This window comes from Manacus vitellinus, unplaced genomic scaffold (genome assembly GCF_001715985.3).
Source record: "Manacus vitellinus isolate BGI_N305 unplaced genomic scaffold, ASM171598v3 scaffold_2_pilon, whole genome shotgun sequence".
Lineage (NCBI taxonomy): Eukaryota > Metazoa > Chordata > Aves > Passeriformes > Pipridae > Manacus > Manacus vitellinus.
Genome location: NW_021940208.1, coordinates 45,712,146 through 45,735,356, shown reverse-complemented (window position 1 = coordinate 45,735,356; position 23,211 = coordinate 45,712,146). Strand labels below are relative to the sequence as shown.

The following is a 23,211-nucleotide window of genomic DNA, read 5'->3' as shown; positions in this document are numbered from 1 at the left end:
ACTGTCCCCAGTGTGGTCCCTGAGCCAATTCCTTTCTCTCTCAGCAAGGATAATCAGATCCTCTCCACTGTTAGGTGATGAATCTACACTGGGACCTTTGGAGACACCTGATCATCTGCTGGCTCCAGGTCTGCCGCAGCCAGGGCCAAGCAAACTTCAAAATTATAACTCACAGAAAACTCATCACAAACAAGGGCAGATGACTACAGTTATCTCTGATGAAGTAATATAAGGTCAAATCTTCAACACAAGATAAGTAGCAGTGCTACGTTTATTCTCTGGTTGGTGTTTTTCAGGCTTTTTTTCCTCCAGTAAACATCCCTAAGCTTTACCAGCCAATAGGAAATGGAGCCAAAATTCCAATTTCTATTTCATCCCAATATGACATCCCGAGGGTGCAATTGCTTCACAAGCTGTCAGTCCCAACACAGGGATGTTAAATGGACCTAAAGAGCTCTTTGAAATCTCAGTATAAATTATCCTTCTGGAGCCGAACCAATGCACATTTTCTGTGTTCACATGCTGACAAACTGTGCACATTTACCCTGACTCACACTCCGACTTTAATGTCACTTTGACAATAAGTAATCTTGGCTACAAGCTGTGTGTGGACAATTACTCGTTCTACTCATTTCTGTTTCACTCTCATAAACAGTTTTCTGAAATACCCCCAGCTTCATGATTGCTTCAGGCCAGATGGGGATTTGGACCAAGTGTGGTGGAGAGGGGTCCACCTCACCTTGCCTTGGTGTGGCCATTCCAGCAGTCCTCCTCGACTGATGGACCGGCTGTCACTCGCTCATCCTTGCAGATTGTGTAGGGTAATGTTGACCAGAACTTTTTAGAGAGCTTTAGCTTTTCTTTAATATCTGTTACCTGATTAAAACACAACGAGAGGGAAAACAGATTAAAAACATCAACCACCTTAACTATAATGTTAAACAATACATTGTTTAGGTTTGTAATGGTGATGATGGTGAAGGTTAAAAGGGCTAAAGGTGCTAAAACTTAATTGCCTGTATTTAAAAGCAAGACACTCAGCATTTGAGTTCAGAACATACAAACAATCAAAGTCACCTTTTTCCACAGGCAAGACATTAATAAAAACATGTTGCATCTTGCTCTTCCTAGTCTCCATTTGTCTAAGGTTTTCTAAATATACATCTTTTTAAGAATTAATATGCCTCACAGTTTGCTGAATGTGAATTCAGTTAAACAGTGTACATCAGACAAAATGTCTCACCCACCAACTTGGTCACATCTTAGAAAAATATTATATAGAGAGCTCCATGCATGGGTTCTAAAAAAAATGGTGCAGTGCTGAGCTGATGTTGAACTGATTTAAGATACGCAGTCTGAATACATTGCAGTACATTTAGATCTCAGCAACAGTGAGAAGCCTGTGTATATACATTCATGCAGAGAGTATATCCTTCTTTGCTGTTAGGTGTAGATGAATATCTGTTGCTGGATACAGAATCAGCATGCAAGGAATGTTAGGACAATATCTAAACAGTTTCTTTACCTTATAAATTCCTTGAACAATAATTTAATTTGGCATTATTCAGTCAACAAGCAGGAACAAACTGAATTTCCAGCATCAACTTAAAAAATAAATGCTCTGACTAAAATTTTATCAGTCCTTGTTTTGTGTTCGGTATACTAGAGTGGAAAAATCTACAAGAATAGATAGAAAAAACAACAAAGGACAGACTACAAAGGATGAATGCTGCCACTGTTGTTCTTATGGAAACATGCATTTCACATTAAATTGTTATAGGCTTTAGGGGAGCTTGTTGAATAGCTTTTAAAGGAAATAGCTAAGCTTTGTTCTTTAAGAAACCAAGAAATAAAATCTCTCCATTCTTCCATTCAGTTTTGAGATTGTCTTTTAGGTTGTTGAAGTACAGTATTGTACTTGGCTATTTATCTTTTTTATCTTTTGTTCTCAGGACATGATAGCTCTCCAAGCAAATGGCCCATGCTGCTTTGCCATGCTTAAACTCTGTGGAATGTCACTTTATAAGCCAAGAGATAGAAACAGCTGAGGATGTTATTTCAGAAGCACAGTCTGAATTTTCATCTATAAAAAATAAGTAGGACAGTATTTGGCTGTATGGGTTGTTGACGGTGTTTCTTGCCGTGACAGACACCTGAAAAATCTCCTCCACACCCCTCACCAAGCTCCAGTTCCTTTGTTTTCACATGAGATACTAGTAGCATTTGCAAGCCTTTAAAGTCTCAGTGGGGAGCCCTGTCAAGCCAAAAATTAAGTTCCAGTTTACAGGCTGTGAGCAAGCCTTTGGCAGAAAGTGGAGATGGTCTCAGGATGCCTGTCATGTCTGATGTCTTTGGTCCATGGGACAGGGTTTTTGGGCAGACAGCAGCCCCTCTTCTTCCTCTTCTGCCCATGCTGAGGGTAAAAACCGCCCAGTTGGGACTGGGACAACTAACCAGCACAAGCAACTCAGTGAAACTGTCCATTGTTGACAGTGTGTAAATTTCTGCTAAGATACAGTGTGGATAAAGAAATCCTATAGAAAACACATGGAGGAGAGTTTATAGGGAGTAGGGTCCATTCATGTAAGCTTGATGACTGTGAGAGTCAAAGGGATAGATTTTCTTTTTTATTGCTTGTGCCTAGATAACTATTTACACAAGCAATCTGATTGATATTGGTGGTGAATAATTAGCTTTCAGAGCTTGCTGGAAGTTACTCTAAACTATTGAAAACTCAGATGTTTTAGAGTTACATTCAGATTTTGACCATAATCAAATTAAAACTGGTGCTGTAGGACTTGCAGACTTCTGTTTTGAACCACAAGTTATTCAACACCTATCGGAAAGTTATTTTCCCCCCTGGTCCTTCTAAGGACTGCAATTTGGAGTCCTTTCATTTTCCTAGAAGCCAGCAAAAGAATGGAGAGAGATTCTCACAGCTCACATGCTGCACATGCTTTCCAGATATTGCCTCAAAATCAAAATGAGGGCTCCCATTCCCCAATTACTTTCAAAGATATTAAATGAGGTTTGCATACGCTATGTTGTTAAATTTCCTAACAGTATTTTTTTCATTTGTGTTACAGAAGTACACCTGATAAAGTAATATGGTCTTTACTCGGGATTGTTGGTAAATGACAACTAATTAAATCTCAGAGACATCCTCCTGAGGTGTCATTCTCATTTTAGTGCCTCGGGTAAATGAGACATTTGCATGACTCACAAAAAGCATCAATAGTAAAAATGACTACAGCCTAGGGAAAGGTTCTCATTTGCAGCCTCTCTACATGCCTTCAATTCAGGTGCATTTTAACAGTTTTTTATCACCTTCAGATATTTCTCTTCACAGCTATCCCCCACTGCCCACCTCCCCTATTGCATTATTTCACCATGGAGCTTTAAACAACTTGTGTGGACTCAGCCCTCGAAGTCTTGCCCTTTCCTGCTGTCTGACCGAACCTCTGTCAACCCTCAGCTTTTAGCAGTGGACTTTACACATCTACCTAAGTGGTTTCTTGAACCTCATCCTGAAACTTTCTGGAAGTGCAATATGGTGACTGATGGCTTTGAAAACGGGATTCTGAACACTGATTGATTCATCTCCTCTTTCAGGGAGTAGCCTGATGGCCACATTCTCTTCTGTATGATGAATGTTCAGGCAGGCAATGACTTTGGAATACTTTTAATTTAACTTTAAATGCAGAATAGAATTAGGTGATGTAATGCCTGCCATGACATGTAAAACTTTTGCCTGTGGTTTTCGGAGGTTTAAGTTCCAGGATCTTGTCAACCATGACCACAGAAATTTTCTTATTAGTCCCCATGGTTACGTATGTTCCTTTGTACACTGTTATGATTACCACCAGCACTTAAAAAAATATGTAACAGATGTACAGACCCTTGGAAATGAGATAAAAACCACTAAGGATTCTGTTAACATTGCTTGCTTGTGATTTACGAATTCAGACTACTGTATTCCCCTGGTGACCTGTGGTCTTGTAAATGATTCCTTGGTATTTCCTATTCTTTGAATTAAATGTTAACTTTCAAGCTTGGTTAGACATCTGTGGAAACATTAAACATGAGACATACGTAATTTCGATATTTTACATATTTTCTTTCTTCTTTCTCTAGCAGAGATTTATAGGGATTAAGACAGCTGGATCTCTTTGGCTGTAGTTAGCCTAACTTTCCCTTGTTATCTTCCTGACATAACCCTGATATTATATTGAAATATCTTTTTTTTTCAGCTACTCTGAAGGTATGAAACTTGTTTTGGATCAAGAAAAATAAGAAAAAAGATATAGCAAGAGCCAAGCAAAGAGTTACATCTTTAATTTATTTAGAGATATATAGAAATGGATATTAAAATAGTCTCACCTTGATCTATAATTGCTAACAGAAATAAGGCATTACCCTGTAAGTGAAAATAGTTAAATGTTTGCATCATTCGTAAAGAGAAATTTATATCCAGAGTTACAGGAATGGTATAGTTACATGCCCTAAACTGAGAAATACAGTTGATTTCTTATTTCTGCCACTGACTTCTTAGGCAACCAAATCAGTCACGTAGGTCACGCAATTTCTCATCAGAACTTGGAAGGGCATCCATGAGTTCAGTTCCTGTCCTACCAGCATGGGCTCAGTTATAAGGTAAATAAAGCTGACCAATGTTTCTGTCTTCTTTACTCACCTTGCACTCCAAAGTAATGAACCAACCTAAAAAGCAAGCCTGTCACTTTAGTAGGAATCAGACCTTAGCATTGTTTGGTTTATGTCAGGGCATCTGGGTAAATAGAAAGACTGACAAGAAGAATTCAAAAAAGCATTGGAAATACCATGCAAGACTAAAAGTGAGATGACTAAAAGTCCTCCTCTGGCAAGTCCATGTCTTATTCCTTCCAGATTTTTCATCTCCACCAATATAATCTCTACTCTCACAGATAGAGGAATATCACAAGATGCTAAAACAGTGTTCAAAGATGGTGAAATGCATCCAAACCTGACACAGGTTCAATGCAATAAATGAAATCAAATACTCTGGAATCTTCTTTTTGTTAAGAAGAAATGGTGCTCATTAACATCCTTTTCTTCTTCCTGGTGTTTTTGCATTGTATTTTTTTTTCTTGTTTAGTCTGCAATTTGGAAAGATTTCCTTATTGAAATGCAAGCAGAATATTCATCTTGCCTTTCTGTCAATACCCTCTGCCTGTGGATGCTCAGAAACAACTTGATTCAAAGCCCCAGTGAGAGTTAAGCCTTTATGACCTGGAAAAATGTACAGACGTTTCTGGTTGTTCACTGGACGCTGTTTCTCTGGTGTGTCAGGGTGCTGTTCTGGTTGCCGTACCATGGGTTGGTTATCTGGTGGCATAGACACTTGGAAGATGTTTCAAGTGGATGTTTGTGACAAAGTAATGTCAGGGACTTCAGGGTCTGTATGTAAAATGTATCCTACCAGTGTGTCACACTGACAGAACAGCTACAGACAGCGAGTAGAAAGCAGCCTGGCATTTTGTCTCAGAGAACAGACATGAAAGCAACCATCACAAACCATGTTCACATCTGCGTAGTTTCTTTAGTCACTTAGTCCTTTGCCCTTTAATTCACAAGCAGCATTTAACTAATGACACTTCTTTATTCTACATTATTTCCAGGGGAAAAACTAGACAGTTTTCTACTGCCTGCTCCTTGCTTTCCCCTGAAACTGTCTAAGACACCCAGCCATGCACCCAGCACCCTTGCAGTCCTTATTAAAAATGATGTAGCCCTTGGACAATTGTGGGCAACTGGATAACGGATTTATGGATAGGGTGCTTGACCACCTGAGCCACATGTGGGCTTGTAAAGAGCATGCCCTTCATTGTGGATGTGGCCAGGTAGGAAGAACAAACAGATCATCACCATCTGATTTACGTTCTGCCGTACCAGCAGAAAACTGCACTGGACTTTCATACATCGATTTATGTCCATTAGAGATTTAATCTGAAAGCATTCTAAGACTAATGGCCAACAATTTGTTTAGAAGGACTAGGTCAGCAAGAACATATATATATATACTGTTTCTAACTGTTATGTTTAGGTATCTGCTACATGTGTACATCACAGTGAGGGTAAGAATCATATGTCACAAGCAACTAAGTACAGGATGTCTGGGTATTTTAATTGACACACAGTATTACTTGCAAAATGAGCTTAACGCAAAGCAATTAACTTGGACCCATAAGTTTTAGGGGCTTTCCCTTGAGAAAGATGGGTCTCCTGTATGTCCTTTGTTATATCTGCCATCTTCATATAGGTGTCTCTGAGGTACTAGGCACTTATGAATAAGCAGCTGAACTGGGCTTCCTCTATCTCACCCAGCTATTTAACTAAAGAGGATCTCTCTGAGGTTTTTTTAAAGGCACCTTCACTTCTCCACTGATTAGATGTAGGGAGCTTCGGCACATATTTTTGTTTAGAATGGCTCATTAGATGCCCAAAATTTCAATGCACATTAGGTACCTCGGAGAGGGTGACCTGCTTCGATTAGAAAACAAGCGAAGCAGAACTTTATTTGCTCTGTGTGGAGATTACTTTTTCATACATTATGTATTTCCATACTTTCTCACAAAATAAATTTAAATGCCAAGCAGTTGCTGAACCACCTCGCACTTGATGGTGTATTATTTTCAGCCTTTTTAAAAAGTGAAGCGCGTGTCACATGGATTAAGCAGGATTTGAGCATCGCATCGCCCCAGCTGCCAGGGAGCACCCTGGATTTTGGGGGGCCCTCGAGATGGCAGTGTTGCTCAGTCTTTTTGCTGCTGCCAGTCCCCCTGCCTGTACACCCGCTGTGTTTCCCAGAGAATAAGACCGTAGATTGTTCCGCTGAATATAAAACTGACAACCCTGTTATTTTAAACTTGAAAGTGACAGGCTGTTATTTTAATGAAGTCTGCCAGTGCCAAGGTTAACCAAAGGTTTATTTTCCCTACAAAACATTAAGGCTGTGGTTCTAAAAAGGGGGCTGTGAAATTTTACGGTTATTGATATTTTCTCAGGGCATAGAAGTTCTGAGAATTTCACCCAGGTCTTTTTGTGCAACAAATGTTTTTTGGTTTTCTGCCTCTTTTTTTTTTTTTTTTTTTTTTTTTAATTTGACTTTGTGATTTTAAATGGTCCGGAGCTTTACCAATAACTGCCTGCTCATGATTCATCTTTCTGCACAGAAAAACAGATGACAGCTCTTCTAATCAAGAACTAACGCTGAATCCCAGTTATAAAGCACAAATGGGCACTTGGGTAATTTGTGAAATAAAACAAATGAGCTAGGCGACTTTCCAAAGCAAGACTTTTCTCACCAGAGTATTTTAAAGTGAAATGAGGGGATTTTTTGCTGTCATTGTTTCTAAGAGCTGTCCATATCTTTGACAGGGAAAAAGTTAAGGCCTTTAACAACAGTAAAGAACACCTATCAACCCTACCGAATACTCAGACTAACTGATATGTAACTTCAGAGAGCTTCAGAGAGCTAGAGCTCCCATACTAATAGTCCTACACTTATGTATCTAAGTCACAGCATAGTCCATAGCAACCTGGCACTGATTCACTTCTAGTGAGTTTCTAGCACCACTCAGAATCCCTGGAGCAACCCGGGCAAGTCTCCTATAGTTTGTGATTTATGTGTGACCATCCAGTGTGCTGTCTTGGATGACCTAGCTGAATTTTGTTTCATTCAGTTTTGAACTGAAACAGGCATTTTAAAACAATCCAGATTGCCTATTGATTGTTTTGTAAGGAAAATAATTTACAGGTCTGCATGAATGCTGACATGTGCTTGTAGAAGTCTTCTTGTCATCTGTGGCCTGCAAATGCTTGTGCCATGTCACATGTTTGCTGGCTCCAGTGGCAAGTGCCCCTGTAAGGGGCTAGACAGTCACTGTTCAGAGCTGACAGACTTGTGGTCAGAAATTACACAAGTAAAACAAGCATGTGACTTTGGCATTGCTATCTTTCCGTGTCTTAACTCTCACCTGGAGATCTTACCTTCAGCAGCCTCCACAGCTTTGTAGAGAGCATAAAGTTGTCTCATATTATCAAATGGAGTCTGCTTTTTTAATAAAAACACTGACATTATTGCTTACAGGCAGGTAGAGCCTGACACCAAACTCTTCCCACATTCAACATTTATTTTGGCTGGGGAGAAAGGAAGGGCAGGAGTCTGTCAAATGTCACCTAAAACTCTACCCCTTTCCATAAAAGTGTCCATTTACCCTCCAGACTTGGATGACCAGTAAATAAAAACATTGCTTTTGGAAAGTAGAAGCTACTGAAAACATCAGTGCCTTGAATTGGAAATCTGTAGGACCTGAAGCAACTTTCCCCTTCCCTGAAATACCTAGAAGCAGTGCTAAAAAGCTGGTCTATAAATCTGATTCAAGCAAATCCAAAGCACTCAGAGGAATCAGCTTTTTATTGCAGATAAGTATAAAAGTAGCAACAGAAATATGCTGGAATCTTAAAGATAAAATGCCAGAGGCTTTTCTGTGGCAAGGCTAAGCTCTTAAGCACTGATTTTTCTGAACAGTCCTTCATCTCTCCAAGCAAAAATGTTAATAGCTAATGTAAACAATTACTGATTGAGTATTTCGAGCTTACGCAGACTTTCATTTGTCCTGGAAATGTTCATCTGGTACTATTAGTGGAGTGGCTGTTTCTTCTCTTAAAACTCAAGGGTTTACAAGGAACTGCATGTGTTACAGCAAATAAGGAGTTCAAGCCTCTGAACAGCTGTGAGAAGCGTATGATTTCAAAGGACAGCAAGAGCTGGGATATGTCCTTTCATAAAGAGGAAGGATAATTGTACTTCATACTTCAAGTAGCCTTACATTTAACTTCATTTCTTCTAGTAGTTACTTCTTGACATAGCTTCATTGCCTTCCAAAATGAAGAAGCTTTCAGTGGACTCTCAATGCCTCAAAATAACTCAGGATTCAGCAATAAGATGTTGGCTATCCTGGCAGCAATTTCTGGGCTTCTGACCTTTCTCTCCCTCAACAATGGGTGGCATAATCAGCTGTTTATCCAGAGCAGACGGAGCCGTGGAGAAAAGGCTGTGTTAAGGTGGCCAAAAGTACAGAAAGAAAAGAAATATGTAAAGTCAGAGTATGCAAGTGAGAGTTTTGATGAAGGATCCAGCTTAAGCTTTTGAAATTATGGTACACTATCATAAAATATTTGAGATATTTTCCACACAATGTGAAAAAACACGCCTGGAGTTCAGGATTCTTTTGCACTGTGCATTTTTTCAGAGCCAAACAAACCTCGTTTTTGAGAGAGTTTAGGTATAAAAGCACCTGCTCTTCCATGACTGGCTTTCTTATGCTGCAGAGCGATTAATTGTTTAGGTAATCACACTACAGTACCTTTCTTGACCCATAGGACAAGGGAGAATGGCTTCAAACTGAAAGGTCGTAAGCACAGATCAAATGTTGGGAAGAAATTTTTCACTCTGAGGGTGGTGAGACCCTGGGTCAGGTTGCCTAGCGAAGCTACGGATGCCTCAACCAGAGTATTCAAGTATTCAAGGTCAGGTTGGATGGGGCCCTGAGCAACCTGGTCTAGTGGAAGGTGTCCGTGCCCACAGCAGGGTGGGTAGGAATTAAATGGTCTTTAAGGTCCCTTTCACCCCAAACCATTTATGAGTCTACGATTCTATGACTAAACACTAATTTTAAGGTTATTGGAAAGTTGTTCCCTTGTTTTCCATTTGAGCTCCTACGAGAGAAACAAACACAAACCTCCTTCCCTCAGAGCTCGTGTTTTGCCACTCCCGCTCCCCCGCGCCCAGAGGATGGGCGGCTGGGGGACCGTCCTCCTTGGGTTCCCCCGGGAGCGGGCAGGTACCGCGCCCTTCCGTGCCCGCCGGGTGCAGTTTGCCAGGGCCGACAGCAGGGAACGGCCTCCGCTCCACCCTGAACTGGGAAGGGATGAGGATGGGAGCGGGGAGCGGGGGAGGGGAAGGGGCTGCCCGGGAGGCGCGGGGCAGCGGGGAGGGCTGGGCAGCCCGGCCCGGCGCTCATCGCCCTCTGCCCACCGCGGAATACAGACCCTCTTATCCCAGGGAGAGCTCCAGGCCCCTCAGGCTGAGCCCGAGGCGGAGCGGCTGCAGAGAGTAAGGCATTAGAGCTGGCACAGTGCGCATCTCCACATCATAACCTGGAATAACGTTTTATGGGAACACCCCAAACTTGCAGCTGCACCATGCAAACTCTTGCTTCGTCTAACATCACGATTTATTCCATCCAGAATTAATGCCTGGTAGATTCCCCCCCCAGCACCTCTGGTTGCTGGTCATTCTGCTTAACTGGAACTAGAGCTTGGTTTCAATGGCCTGGATATTTACCTTCTGTATTATTTTAATCCAAATATACAAATCTGCACTATTGCAAGTGGTGAATATATACAGTGAGGAAAGAATTAAGTCAGTGTGGAAGCTTTGTGGCATTGCATGTGCTTATTGTAGTGACATGGAGTTCTGTATTTTTTTTTCATGGCCAGATTTTCTTTCCAGACTCTCCAAGAAGGTGCACAATTTCACTTTCAGAGTTGCTTCAAAAATGAGAGACTATTCAATAAATTTGTGTTATATAATATGCAAATATAATTAGTTAAAACATCTAAGACCAAAATGAAACTCACAAAAGATTTAGAATGAAAACAATAGTGTTTTCAGACGCAGAAAGGTTTATAAAAAGACATTAGGCTCAGCAGAGAAAGTGCTTATCAGGAAAACAATCAGAGTCAGAGAGAGCCTTGTACTGTCAATCTGCTGTGTCAATAAACTAATGGCTTTCATTGCCTTCCTGCTGAACAGGGGGAGCTGATGTGAACTGATGTGAAGTTGCATTCTCTTGTCCTTTCCGGATAAAGTACCCTGGTTACTGGATCCTCACAGAACAACTTCCTAAGGGCTTCCAGAGACTCAGACAGATGCAGGTAGGATGCATAGAGGTTGTGTATGGGTCCAGCTACTGCTGGTGCTCAAGGATCACTCTAAGAGAGGGAGGAAATTTAAGTCCAGATTGAAGTACAGCAAAGTAGCGAGGTGTTCTCATAAGATTTTATCCTAAAGCAGTAAAAATCTAATGAGACTAATCAATTTCCTGTTTTCTGCCATGACTGGGTGGAAAGTCATGAATTTAAACATTCTTGAAAGATTGGTGCTCAATCTAATCCTGAATCAGGAAATGGACACCTTCTAGCTTTTGGTTAACTTTGAAGCTAAAAGTGCTAGCAGATATACATATGTGGAGTCTTCAGTCTGAGCCTCATGACTCAGTGAGCAGTATGAATTCAAGGTGCACAGCTCACCTCTGCCACAAATTCAATACACTCTGCAAAACCATTTGTGGAATCTAATCTGGACAATTTAAAGAGCAAACACTGATGGATAAGAATGAGCACAGTTGCCAGCACTTCAGCCATACTGTGTGAATCTGAATGAGAAGGTGTCTGTCCCAAAGAGTTTTTATTCCAAATAGAAAAAGGGAGAGCAGAAAGGAATACCCCATATATATGAATAACCATACACAAAGAAAATTACCTGAAACCAGACTGTCACTGGGTAAGCAAAGTATTACCCCTACATTTCTAGCATCTTCTTCACAATGAAAAGCCTATTTTCCCTTCTTGGATACTGCTTTAGGTAATAAGCCTCCCCACTTCTCCAAAGATATGTCTACCTAACAGTAGTGACAACATAGCACAGGTCATGCTGTATTTAAATCAAGCAGGTAAACACAGCATGCAACTAGACTTGGTATTACTGCTCAAGTATTTATTATGGCTCTTGGGCAGGCTTTGTAGCTTGCCATCCATCTCCCTGCCACCACAAGCATGCTGCTGGCATCTGGGATGTTGCTGAGGGGGACACACAACTTTCGGGATGCTGCCAAGGCAAGAGAAAAGGCCCAAGTCAGGCAGCTGTGTATGTAAAGTTGATTTTGTGGGTTGGCTTTTTTTTTTTTTTTGCAACAGGTACCAGCCATCTTGCTGTCCTTGCCCCTTCCCCTTCCCTTTAGTACTAATGCAAGAGGCCCCTGCATCACAGAGGCTGCAAAGGGAGCTCAGGCTGCATGGCTCTTCAGGGATGAGGATGCTGTCATTGGGATATTTGAGACCCAAATGGGATTCAGGAAGAAAGTGCTTTGCATCTTCTGCTGTAGGCTGTGAGGGCAGGGTGAATGGTGAAAGCAAAGCTACAGGACTCAAAGTAATCAATTTGCAATGGATAGCTGGTGAGCCACTTCACAAAGAACAGTAAAATATTCCTGTCCCACTCTTTCCTCAATGCCCAGGCAGTCCTTGACTGCTATTCTCAACTCTGAGCACTAACAGGTATAACTGAGCATTACCTGCTGCAGAGCTGCCTGTAGCTGGCAGGCAGCATCCTGCCAGTTACCCCTCTTGATGGAAGCCAGTAGCTGGACAGAAGATTGATGCTTGCTCCTTGCACACAGGCAGCTTAAAAACAGCCCATCCCCTTGCCAGCACTCTCCCGACTGAGGCAGCTGCGCACCAGTTATTTATTTGGCTCTTTTTCAAAGTGCCTTCCCCACCTTAGCTTGCTGATACCTTTCAGAAAAGATTCATCCAAGGCCACACCAGGCACTTGGTGATTACAAGTTGTATTCCCATGGTCAGGAGTCTATCATAAAAATAGTGACATTATAATAGTAACAAATGCTGTAATTTATTTGCCTTCAAAATCTAGAAACTTTTGAATCATGTTTTGGAGGATTTAGTAACAGTCACAAAAGCTGGAAAATTGGATTTGTTTTACCATAAGAGTGAAGACCACAGATTTTAAAAGTAGTTTCACAGGATACAGAATGAAAAATCTAGAAAATTTGCAATTTTGTCTATAAAAAGTAAATCCAGAGCTCTTTACCATGTACAAAAAACTCAAAATGGAAAAAAAAATACAGCTTCACAAAGGGTAGTGTCACAAAGGAGCTAAAGATAATAATAGAAACATTCATATTTTCTGTCAATTTTAGCTATTTTCCAGTCAGAAGCTTTCCAGCAGACAGAAGAGATTACCCTCACTGAGTCAAAACTACCACTGATACTGAATGCATAAAATATAGGCCACTGCCTGAAGAATAATTTCAAGAGTATCCCATAAGAATACTGAGCTTCACCAACTCTTTCATTTCTTATCCTCTTAATTGGAGTATTTCAAGAATGTTTTGTGAATAGCCTGAGATTTGGTGACATGGAGTGGAAAAGGATCAGGAAGGTAGTGGCATAAGGTGGAAGGATCCTAGCTACTCCCTGTAGGAGTTGATATGGGTATGTGAGGAAAGACTAAAACCTGCCATCTCTGAATTACCTGCAAGAGTAAAGACACACCATTAACCAAAAAGAAATATGATTTTTGGCAAGGCAGAGGGAAAATGCCCCTTCTAAATATTTTCCTCTAAAGGACTCAGAGCAGTTTGAGAAGTTAAACTATAAGGAAAAATTATAAGGACTCACTGAAAGTATAAACTCACTTAATTGCTTTAACCATAAAATTGTTCAGCAGTGGAGATTATGCTATAATTTATAACACATTTTTGAGTCACTACAAATTTCCTTCAGTACTTCCCTGAAAATTCCCTGACAGTAATTTATGCAGGCCAAAGTCATATTCTGTCATACATGTCTCAGGCTATCATACCTCATCTGTCCATCAAAACCAATAACAGGAGACACAGGGAATTAAAAAAAAAAAAAAGTAGGAAAAAATAATAAAGCAACAAAAATATTTTATAATTAATAAGATAACACTTGGGATAAAAAAGAAAAAAACAGATGAGAATGATTTTCAGACAGACTGTTCTGCTGTTATCCACTGTTCTTACATCTCTGCATACAAGAACAGCAATTCCTAGAGGGCACTGGGTGCTTGTGGAAGAAAGGGAGCAAATGTACAATTGCTCTCAAATGTACAAATGCTCAGAGAGCAGTGGCTTAAAAAAATTAAAAGCCCTGTGGAAAGGAACAGCCCAGCACCATTTTTTCTTTATTTAATTGTTATGTACAATGGAATAAAGAACATGAAGCAAATACAGTTTTCAAGGGAAAAAAAAAAGGGAAATTATACTTATTAGCATGCCTTTTATTCTGCACTGTTAACATCTTGCTGTTGTGCAGAAAAGATTGCCACAAGGAAGAACAAGAAGCAGGAGAATTACAGAATCCTAATTGAGTTTTCCATCCTAAGCAAAACACCGTGATGATTGCTCATTCATTTGGCATTTCTCCTCTCCCTGAGTCAGCACTCTGAATGGCAACATCCTCCTGTGATATTTCTAAGCAGTGTCCTGACCTACTGGTCATTTGCCAGCAGAGCAAACAGTTGTTGACTAGCCTGCCCTAAATATCAAGCAAGTAATTACATTCTCTCTAGTTCACAACTTGAGACAGAAATGGGCACATATGAGGAGGAACAGTCATGCAGCATTGGTCAGATGAATTCAGCAGCTATGGGAAGGGGTGAGAAAGTTCAAATATTTTTGGTCACAGTGGTAATAACTTGCCATGGAATACAATGAAAAATTTATTACTTCTCATTCCATTGGGTTATTTTATTTTTTTTCTATTTTATCTCTCTCCCTTTTTCTTCTTCCTTTGTGCAGAACAGAATCTGTCTCTTCAGCTGTCTGAGAGTTGGCTCTGTCTGTCCTGCGTGGTTGGGGTATAATGAGTTTGTGGTCCAGCTTGCTAACCATCTCCCAGGGTTACAGTAACTCCAGTTTTGGTCTGCAAACACTTGAGGGGGAGCATGAGTGAACTCATGCAGGCACGCAGAGATGGAAGGGGATTTAAGAAACTCTTCCTTAGCACCCTTAGCACCTGCTAGAGCCTGCCAGCAGGAGGACAGCTATAGGGCAGGAGATTTTTTGGGTCAAAGCATGTAGGGCTGTGCAAAGCAGACATGGTCTTTTTTTGGGTTATTCTTTCAAGCATATTGATTTTTCAGTCATTCTATATGTATATATAAACATATAATCCTACACTCTGCTGCTGCATGCCATGATGTGTTCTTCAACCCCCACTCATCTAAATCAGGTACTATTGGAGACCTATGACTCCCATTCAGTCTTTATACCCATGTTTCCTTTATCAGAAACTAGGAATTACAAAGGTTTTGGTTGGTGTGTAGTTGAGTCTTGACAGTCTGGAGCTGATACTCAAGCCAGAGGTGTTACATCAGCCTGAGCATCCAGAGCAGCTGTATGCCATCTAGCCTTTGACAGTGAAGGCTATGTGAGGCAAGTCACTTGTAGATATGTCAACTCAGCATGCAAGAGGTTAAAGCACATTAAAAATAGTTTCAAGAAACTTTCCCTAGAAACTAAAGTTGCCTGTAGTCATAGAGCAGATGTACTACTTTGGAGCAGATGTAAATCCTTTGAGTACCCTAATAAATACACTGCACATTCATTGGAACAATGTGCCCCATGGATTTAAACTGCATCTTATGACTTTTTCCTGAAAATAATTATCACACCTATTAGAAGCTATATTTGGGATTTTTAGCCTTATACATACATCTGCTTTCCTCTCTCTAGACAGATATTCTGCCATGAAGGACATGTGCATTGGCAGCCTGATTTTCTCCCCAAAGAACAGAAATAACCCTATGACTATACACTGGGGCACTGATTACAGCTAAATCAAGGTGCCCTTGAACATGGCTTGAAGATACAGGCACTGAAAATCCTAGTTGTTAACTGTTCTAGGAGCAACACAAACCTTAGTGTACAAAATACATTTTCTAAGTGTCTCTTTTCATAACAGTCCATTGGATGATCATGCTGTATTCATGAAACAGTAGTGGAACAAGAATTTCAGAGCAGTTTAATCTTGGTGATATTTCAATTAAGGGCTTTTCCAAAATACTATGTTTGTCACAGTTGCTAGTTTGGAATAACTTTCTGAAAAACACCTTCACTGTAAAACAAAGCCAAATGAAAGCTCTATACTTTAACGTTTTTTAAAAACCTGACAAGTTAGATTAAGTGATGTTGCCTAGGCTGGATTTAAATTCCAGGGACAGTTTGTAGATGATTTAATTTTTCCTTCAAAATCAGACAACCCACAAGTATCAGTGCTAGGATGTTATTTTTCTCTGAAATTTGAAAGGAATTCAGTAGGTAGAAAACACACACACACACACAAAAAATCCCAGTCAAAATAGATTGAACAATTTCCCATAAGGATATAATAGATTTCTGAAAAATCCACAGAGTATTCTTACCACAAGGAGAAACAAGAAGTTATAATAATGGGGAGGGGACAAATAATGCACAGTGATAGGTCAAGTGAGACTGGTAGGCAAAATGAAACTAAATTCAATTAAGTAAAGAAAGAATGTAGTCCTATACAATGAATAACAAAAGTATTTTGAGCAGACTAAATTCACGGCATGCTGAAATGACTCCTCGTCACATTAATTTGACTCCAAATGCCAAGAGCTGTTTTTTCTTGAACACCACAAGTGGTAGCCTGCATTACTGCTCAGACAAACTTTATTTTGATCACAAGAAAATTTTGCTATTACAATACTGGGAGCCAATAGCTCTTGCTGCCCCTCCTTATGGACAACAAGCTAAGCTACTTTCTCTCAGTAGGTGGATGATTTCTCGGTGTTTATCTCAGCGAAGAAAAAGTACTATGTAAAAAAATAATCCACACTTGGGGACTAAAGCATCCTAGAAAATCCAGGAGATATTTCCTCATAATATGTGCAAAATGCTCACAGTATATACTGATGTCCTGCAGACATTTGTGGATGAGTTGCTTCACATAAAAAATAATGATACTGTGAAAGCCACAAATACTCAGGTTTGCTGATGCAAGCTTGCAGTACAGTAGTAACAAAATGATCTGTGTATTCACTTGTAAAAAGAAAACTTGTTTATGAACAGCAAAGCCATTTGAAAGTATGTCTCCTTTTCCAGCAGCAATATTCATGAAGTATATTTTGAGCTGATTTGGGAATACATCATATATAAACTACCTATGATTTTCAATCTTTAAAATTTTAAACAGAACAGCAAATGTAAGGCATATTCCCCCCTCCTCCTGCCATGAGAAGTCTAAACAAAAGTTCTAATGTCTTTCTAACGAACAATTGTTTTGTTTATCTAGAATCCAAATAACAACCCACACAGACTGAAAGTCAGCATAACTCACTTTGTTGCAAGAACCTTAAATCAGAACGGATACTAAATCAATATCCTGATGATCTTCTTCCCCAGAGCCCTCTTGCTCCCACAAAAGGAAGGTCACTGAAGCTCAAAAGAGTAGTGCATCGTAGTACTGATTTGTATTAGTTTTACTGTAGCCAGGAACAGATTTTACCCAGTATTAAGTGCTTAATTCTCATTAACTCTTGCTTTTGGGGGGATGCACATTAGGCACAGACCATCTCCTCTCCATGGGATGTAGGTTACATCAATAAATATACTGATCTCACACGTCTTAGAAGGAATGCTATTGAATGTGGTACTTTGTATGGTGTATCCTAAATTGAAAGGGCTAGTATTAGGAAAAAATGTCTCTGTGAACTGAATGCATTTTTTGGTTTTGTTTGTTTTGTTTCACACTTAGACCAGAGCAAGTTTAAAACCGTAACTTCATGTTCTGAACACCTACTGAATCTGCCTTGTGACTCACCCAAAACCTAACAAAGTGAATGGAAATTTTTATATTGACCTCACTGAACTTTATAGGCTCTAGATTTTCTTTTCTATTTACAGTTTAATTTGTGAACATTATGCCGAGGTTTGTTTTAAGAGGGTATCTGAGTTATTGTGCTATGTCCACACTTACACTCTTTGGAGGAATGAGCAGAGGCTTCCTGCACAATCACTGCAACAGTCAGGGCTCAGACCTGCTGAAAAACAAGGCCCCTTGCTGAAAAAGCTGAGTATGGGCTATAGTAAAGGAATGTGGTGATGTGTACGAATATATATTCTGCACTTCCTGTTTATCTAGGACAAGAGTTTGTTAGTTTGCTTACTGTAATTCCAAACTAAGTTAACATCACTCCAGAAAAGACAGTCTAATCTAGCTAAAAAGTTTTGAAACATATAAAGAAATAAAAAGACACTTGCTATATCTTAACATGGGTGTAGTTTCATTGTCTTCGATGAAACTGCTGTTCCAAGCAACATGAGAACCACAGAACTTGCTGCATCATTAGAGGCAGCCATGAAAGACACCACACATCTGGTGTCACTGCTATAAAACAGCAGGCTGTCCTTATTAGAGAACACCATTTATAGTTCAGAGCTCCTCATGGAGGGTTGAATGCTTTAAATACTTATGACTGAAGCCATAATGGCAGAGTCAATAATATCTAAATGATCTCATCTTAGTGTTCCTCAAAACTGAAAGCACTTCAAAATGACAGGTACCATAAAACCACAATTTGTCAAAAATGGGTGATATAATTTTTATGCTACACTTCTGCATCTTTTCTGCCTATCATTAGTTCTAATAGAATAGACAAGACTGGTGATGCATTCCCAATTTAGCAACATATTTCATCTGCCTCCAAGCCCAAACAAATAAGAAACTTTATAGGCAAGTTTTAATACGCTTTAGTTATGACACTGAAACAATTGGTGTTCCACTGATAAAAAGTAAAAGAAACTCAGTATTCAGATTTGTCTCTCTTGCTGTACTGTATTTGTCCATACTGCATCTAAAAGGGGTGATAGTAAAGTACATGTAATCTGCTCCTAAAGATTGTCTAAGTGCTCAAGCTCTCAATGTACAGTTGTAAACTGAAATCAGGGGAAGTCATCTCAGAGACATGCTAACTAACTGGGAGTTCTGTGACATTTTAATCAATGAACTTCAAAGCTAGGCCCACTCACACTCCCATAGTTTGTCCTAAGACATTTTGATGCATTTCCTGCATGCTGCTGAGTTTATCCAGGAGGATGTTCTTGTGCTAGGATGGAAGACAGGTGATGGATAAGCCCCTTTCTATGAAGATAGGAGGTTGCAATCTCATCAGTCAGGGAAAGGAATTAAACCTAGACTTTGCACGTGCCTGTGAATGCTGTGATAATGAGCTCTGTCACACTTGATGTCCATTTTGGAAGACAATCTCTGTTCAGTGGTTCAGGGTGATGCTGTGGAACGTATATACATACATATATATGATCCAGGATATATGAGGAGGTACTTCCTGGTACTGATGGGTAAAGCACCAAACATGTCAACAAAGTCAAGATCTAAAATGTTAGCCTGCCCAAGCAGTGACTAGCTATCTCTAGACTCCCAGATCTTTTTAGCTGACAAATCACTGCTAAATTTTAAACTTTCCCACGGGTAACTTTTCTTTTTTAGAAACACATTACTAAAAAAACTCTAAATAGAATTGTTTTATATGTTTCCAAGACCAAGCCTGCAGACTCTTGGTTTAAGTTCTGGAACTTGTGTCGCATCTCATAAAGAGGCACAAAACTGTCCCCAGATATGATACAAATAGTGCTAATATCTGACTCAAAGATTTGGATTCAGCTCTGGGCTCACTCAGTGTGTCCATTCTTTTTGCATCTAGCCCTAAAAGATCTGATTCAAATTCACTGAAAGCAGTGGGAAGATTGCTATTGGCACTGGGCCATGTCCTAATGAAGAGATAGATACACATAGCCCCAAAACTGTCATTCAAGTTTGTATCACTGGTGTTTCCATTGAACAGTACTGATGAGCTAAATTACAAAAAGGATAAACATTTACTTTTTGCAAATGAAGACTTTAATACCTCATTGTTTGAGAAGAAAAGAAAGAATATAAATTGAGAGAGAGAGGACGTAACCTCAGTAAAAGAGGAGTTTCAGCCAACAGTCAAATAAGGGAAGTGATTTGTTCTTAAAATCTCTAAAAGGCACTGGAGCAAAGCTTAATCCTTGGACACTATGCATATATTAACCTCTATAAAGACTTTGATCAAACCCTTAAATGTCACCAGCTTTCTTTCTGTTTCTCCCGGGCCATATAACATCACACACAGCACGAGAACTGACCTTTATTGTTTGCAGGCATGCCCAAGGATATTTACATCATCCACACACAGCCCAGAGATATCAGTCTCTGTCTCTTAAAATATCAGGGCATAGAAAACATAGTTGCATACCCATACAACAATTTAGATTAGAAGGTCAGCCAGTTCACCCCCCACCTTCCCTTCATATCCTCATTTGGTTCAAAGCAGGAACAACTTAAAAAGCAGGTCTGTCTTCAGGTTAGATCAGGTTGCTCAGGGCCTTGCCTACTTCAGGTTTTAATTATCTCCAAAGAGGGAGGTACCACAGCCTCTCACAACAGTCTGTTCTGATATTCAACCTCCTTCATTATGCAAAAAAAGTTCCTAAAATCTAATTGGATTTTCCTGTATTGCTGTTTGTGTCCACTGCCACTCACTCTTTGACTGTGGAACCTCAATCTTCATAGTAACCTCCCATGAGGTAGTTGAAGGCAGCAACAAGATTCCATCTTTGCTTTCACCTCTTCAGTCTGAACAACTCCGCTCTCCTTTCCTTGTATGCCACGTGCTCCAGCCCCCTGACTGTCTTGCAGTTAGAAGTAGTTAGAGGTTTGTAGGGGAACTCCTCTCTTCTTTCCCATAACATGAAAACAGCAGTCAATAAGTGGATTGCTACTAGGATAGAGAACCCATTTGGTTGGACATGTGGCAGACTTACTCTGTATTTCTTATAAGGAAAGGCATTGCTGTGAAGACTTTTGTGTGTGTGTTTGTGTGCATGTGTGCGCATGTGAAGGAAGACTCAGATAATGAGATACACTGAGGAATGGCTTAATTTCAAACAAAACCAGCCTCAAAATGTGTTCTTTAACGTTTCATAAAACTAGGCTTCAAACTATATTGATTATCATTGGTTTGAGACATAGAACTTTTATTTTGTAACAGCAAAGGAAAAAACCTATGCTCTTCATAATCTCGCTGTCGACTGTATTATGTATCATAAACCCCAAACATTGAAAATATACCATACATACATTTAAATACCTGGTTCTAAATTTTTTTATTGCATCTGCAAAGTCTGTGTGGGACTCAAACATTAAAAATCAGTGTAATCATCCATATGTAGACACATCTTTTTCATATATAGACTATTCCTTGAAAGCCTAAACATTAGTATTTTGCTGCTCAGACATGTACCCTTCCCATCCCCAAACACTGAAGTTAGAGACAGGTGAAGATGTGATGGTAACAAAGGCAGCTAACATTTTTCTGAATATTTTGTACGTGATGTTTGTCTCCTTTTGTGAAGAAGCAAGAGACTGAGAAAATAGCTCCTCTGCCACATTTAATGTCAGTATGAAAAGTATCACTGAAGTGATAGCTAATGGTCAGAATCCTTTAAATAGCTCTGTCAGGTGTGCTTGAGCTATCTGACTGATTTTTATTTTGGTTTTTTGACTCATTTGTCCATAATGGTTTGCTTTTGCATCCAGGAGGAATGTGGTACTCAATCAGGACTCAGTCATGCGGTGCACTATGAGGAAAGTTACTTGCCTGTTTGGCAATTGGAGGTCTTTGACACGTGTTACCTCTGTATGCATTTTGCTCTGCAAGGGGGTGTGTGCATGCGCTTGCTCACAGGAGACTGTGTCCCAGCAGTGCCTGCTTGGCAGGGGAAGGTGACAGCAGTGTCACATGCAAACAGCAGTGAGTGAAGTGAGTTTCTTGATCCTTTTTGTTTTAAAGGAAACAATTCGAATAGGAGTTGGCTCCCTTGAATTTCCATTTGGAAGCAGAGAAGGTATATTTTGGGGCCCCACAGGACTTGCTGAGGGGTCAGACACTTTGTGGGCAGTATGGCTTTGAGTTACAAATGCAGGAACTAACTGTTCTATCCCATTTAGTTTTCCTCAGAGCCCTCGGCAGTGTGGAAAACACTGCGGATGCAGTAATTAATTGACCTGGCCGTTCATTACAAAGGCCTCTGATGCCCTCTGGGCAAAATTTGGCACATCTTGCTTGTGCTGTCTACTGAGGGGTTCACTGACCTGATGTAGGCAAGGCCCTGAGCAACCTGATTGAATCTGAAGATAGACCCATGTTTGAAGTTGTCCCTGCTTTGGATGAAATGAGGATGTGAAGGGGAGGTGGAGGGTGAACCAGGTGACCTTCAGGAGTTCCTTCTAATCTAAATTGTTGTGTGCAGTTCTGCTTTCCATGCCTTGTGAGTTATTTAGATCTTTTAAGAGACAGAGACTGGTATCTCTGGGCTGTGTGTGGATGATGTAAATATCCTTGGGCATGCCTGCAAACAATAAAGGTCAGTTCTCGTGCTGTGTGTGATGTTATATGGCCCGGAAGAAACAGAAAGGAGGCTGGTGACATTTAAGGGTTTGATCAAAGTCTTTATAGAGGTTAATATATGCATAGTGTCCAAGGATTAAGCTTTGCTCCAATGCCTTTTAGAGATTGTACACACTTTTCATTTACCATGAGGGAAGTTTGAAAGAAACTGTTTGTTGATTGCTAATGGTCCTTACATCGACTCTTTTAAATACTAAACCAATTCCAAATCTTAGGAAATACAGGTGGGCCACGAGCATCAGCTGACACAAACGCAGATCTTTACGCAAATAATACCAAAAGCATTTATATCTATCTGAAAATGTGTACCTTTGAGGACAAGAGCTCCAAAATAAACTTCCTGACCTAACAGAATAATTACTTAGTGACCAATTGGAATCTTAAACAGGGAATCAAAATAGTTAATGTCTGAAATGTAAAATAGCCTCTTCTCTTTGTTTCTCTGGAGAGAGAAATTGGGCAGGATGGGTAATGGGACCAGATGAGAAGGGTATAGTTCCATTATATCCTTTTAGAGAAAAGACCACACTCTCCATGTGAGAAATCTAAAAAGGGCATAGGAAAATTAAAGGAGTAGATATTACTTGATATTGTTTGCTAAAATTGGATGCAAGTATACTTACTATGGAGTGAAAATGCAGGGAATGAAAGGTATATCTCAGAATTTTTTTGGTCAATTTTTTCTGATCAAATTCTGAAGGGATTCTGAGAAAAAGGAGGTCCAATACAAGAGTTTGCAATGTAAAAAATCTTCATAACCATTAAAGACAATCTATCTCTAATATTTCTTGATGTTTTCATGTTAA

General features: G+C 39.9%; 1 protein-coding gene across 1 annotated transcript in view; it reads right to left on the bottom strand.

The window, feature by feature from the left end:
• Positions 1 to 23,211, bottom strand: part of GPC6 (glypican 6) — a 522,514-nt gene that overhangs the window by 9,365 nt on the left and 489,938 nt on the right. The window contains exon 8 of the mRNA XM_018070973.1: positions 740 to 876. Within this exon, the coding sequence (XP_017926462.1) occupies positions 740 to 876 (137 nt within the window). The remainder of the gene's footprint in view (positions 1 to 739; positions 877 to 23,211) is intronic.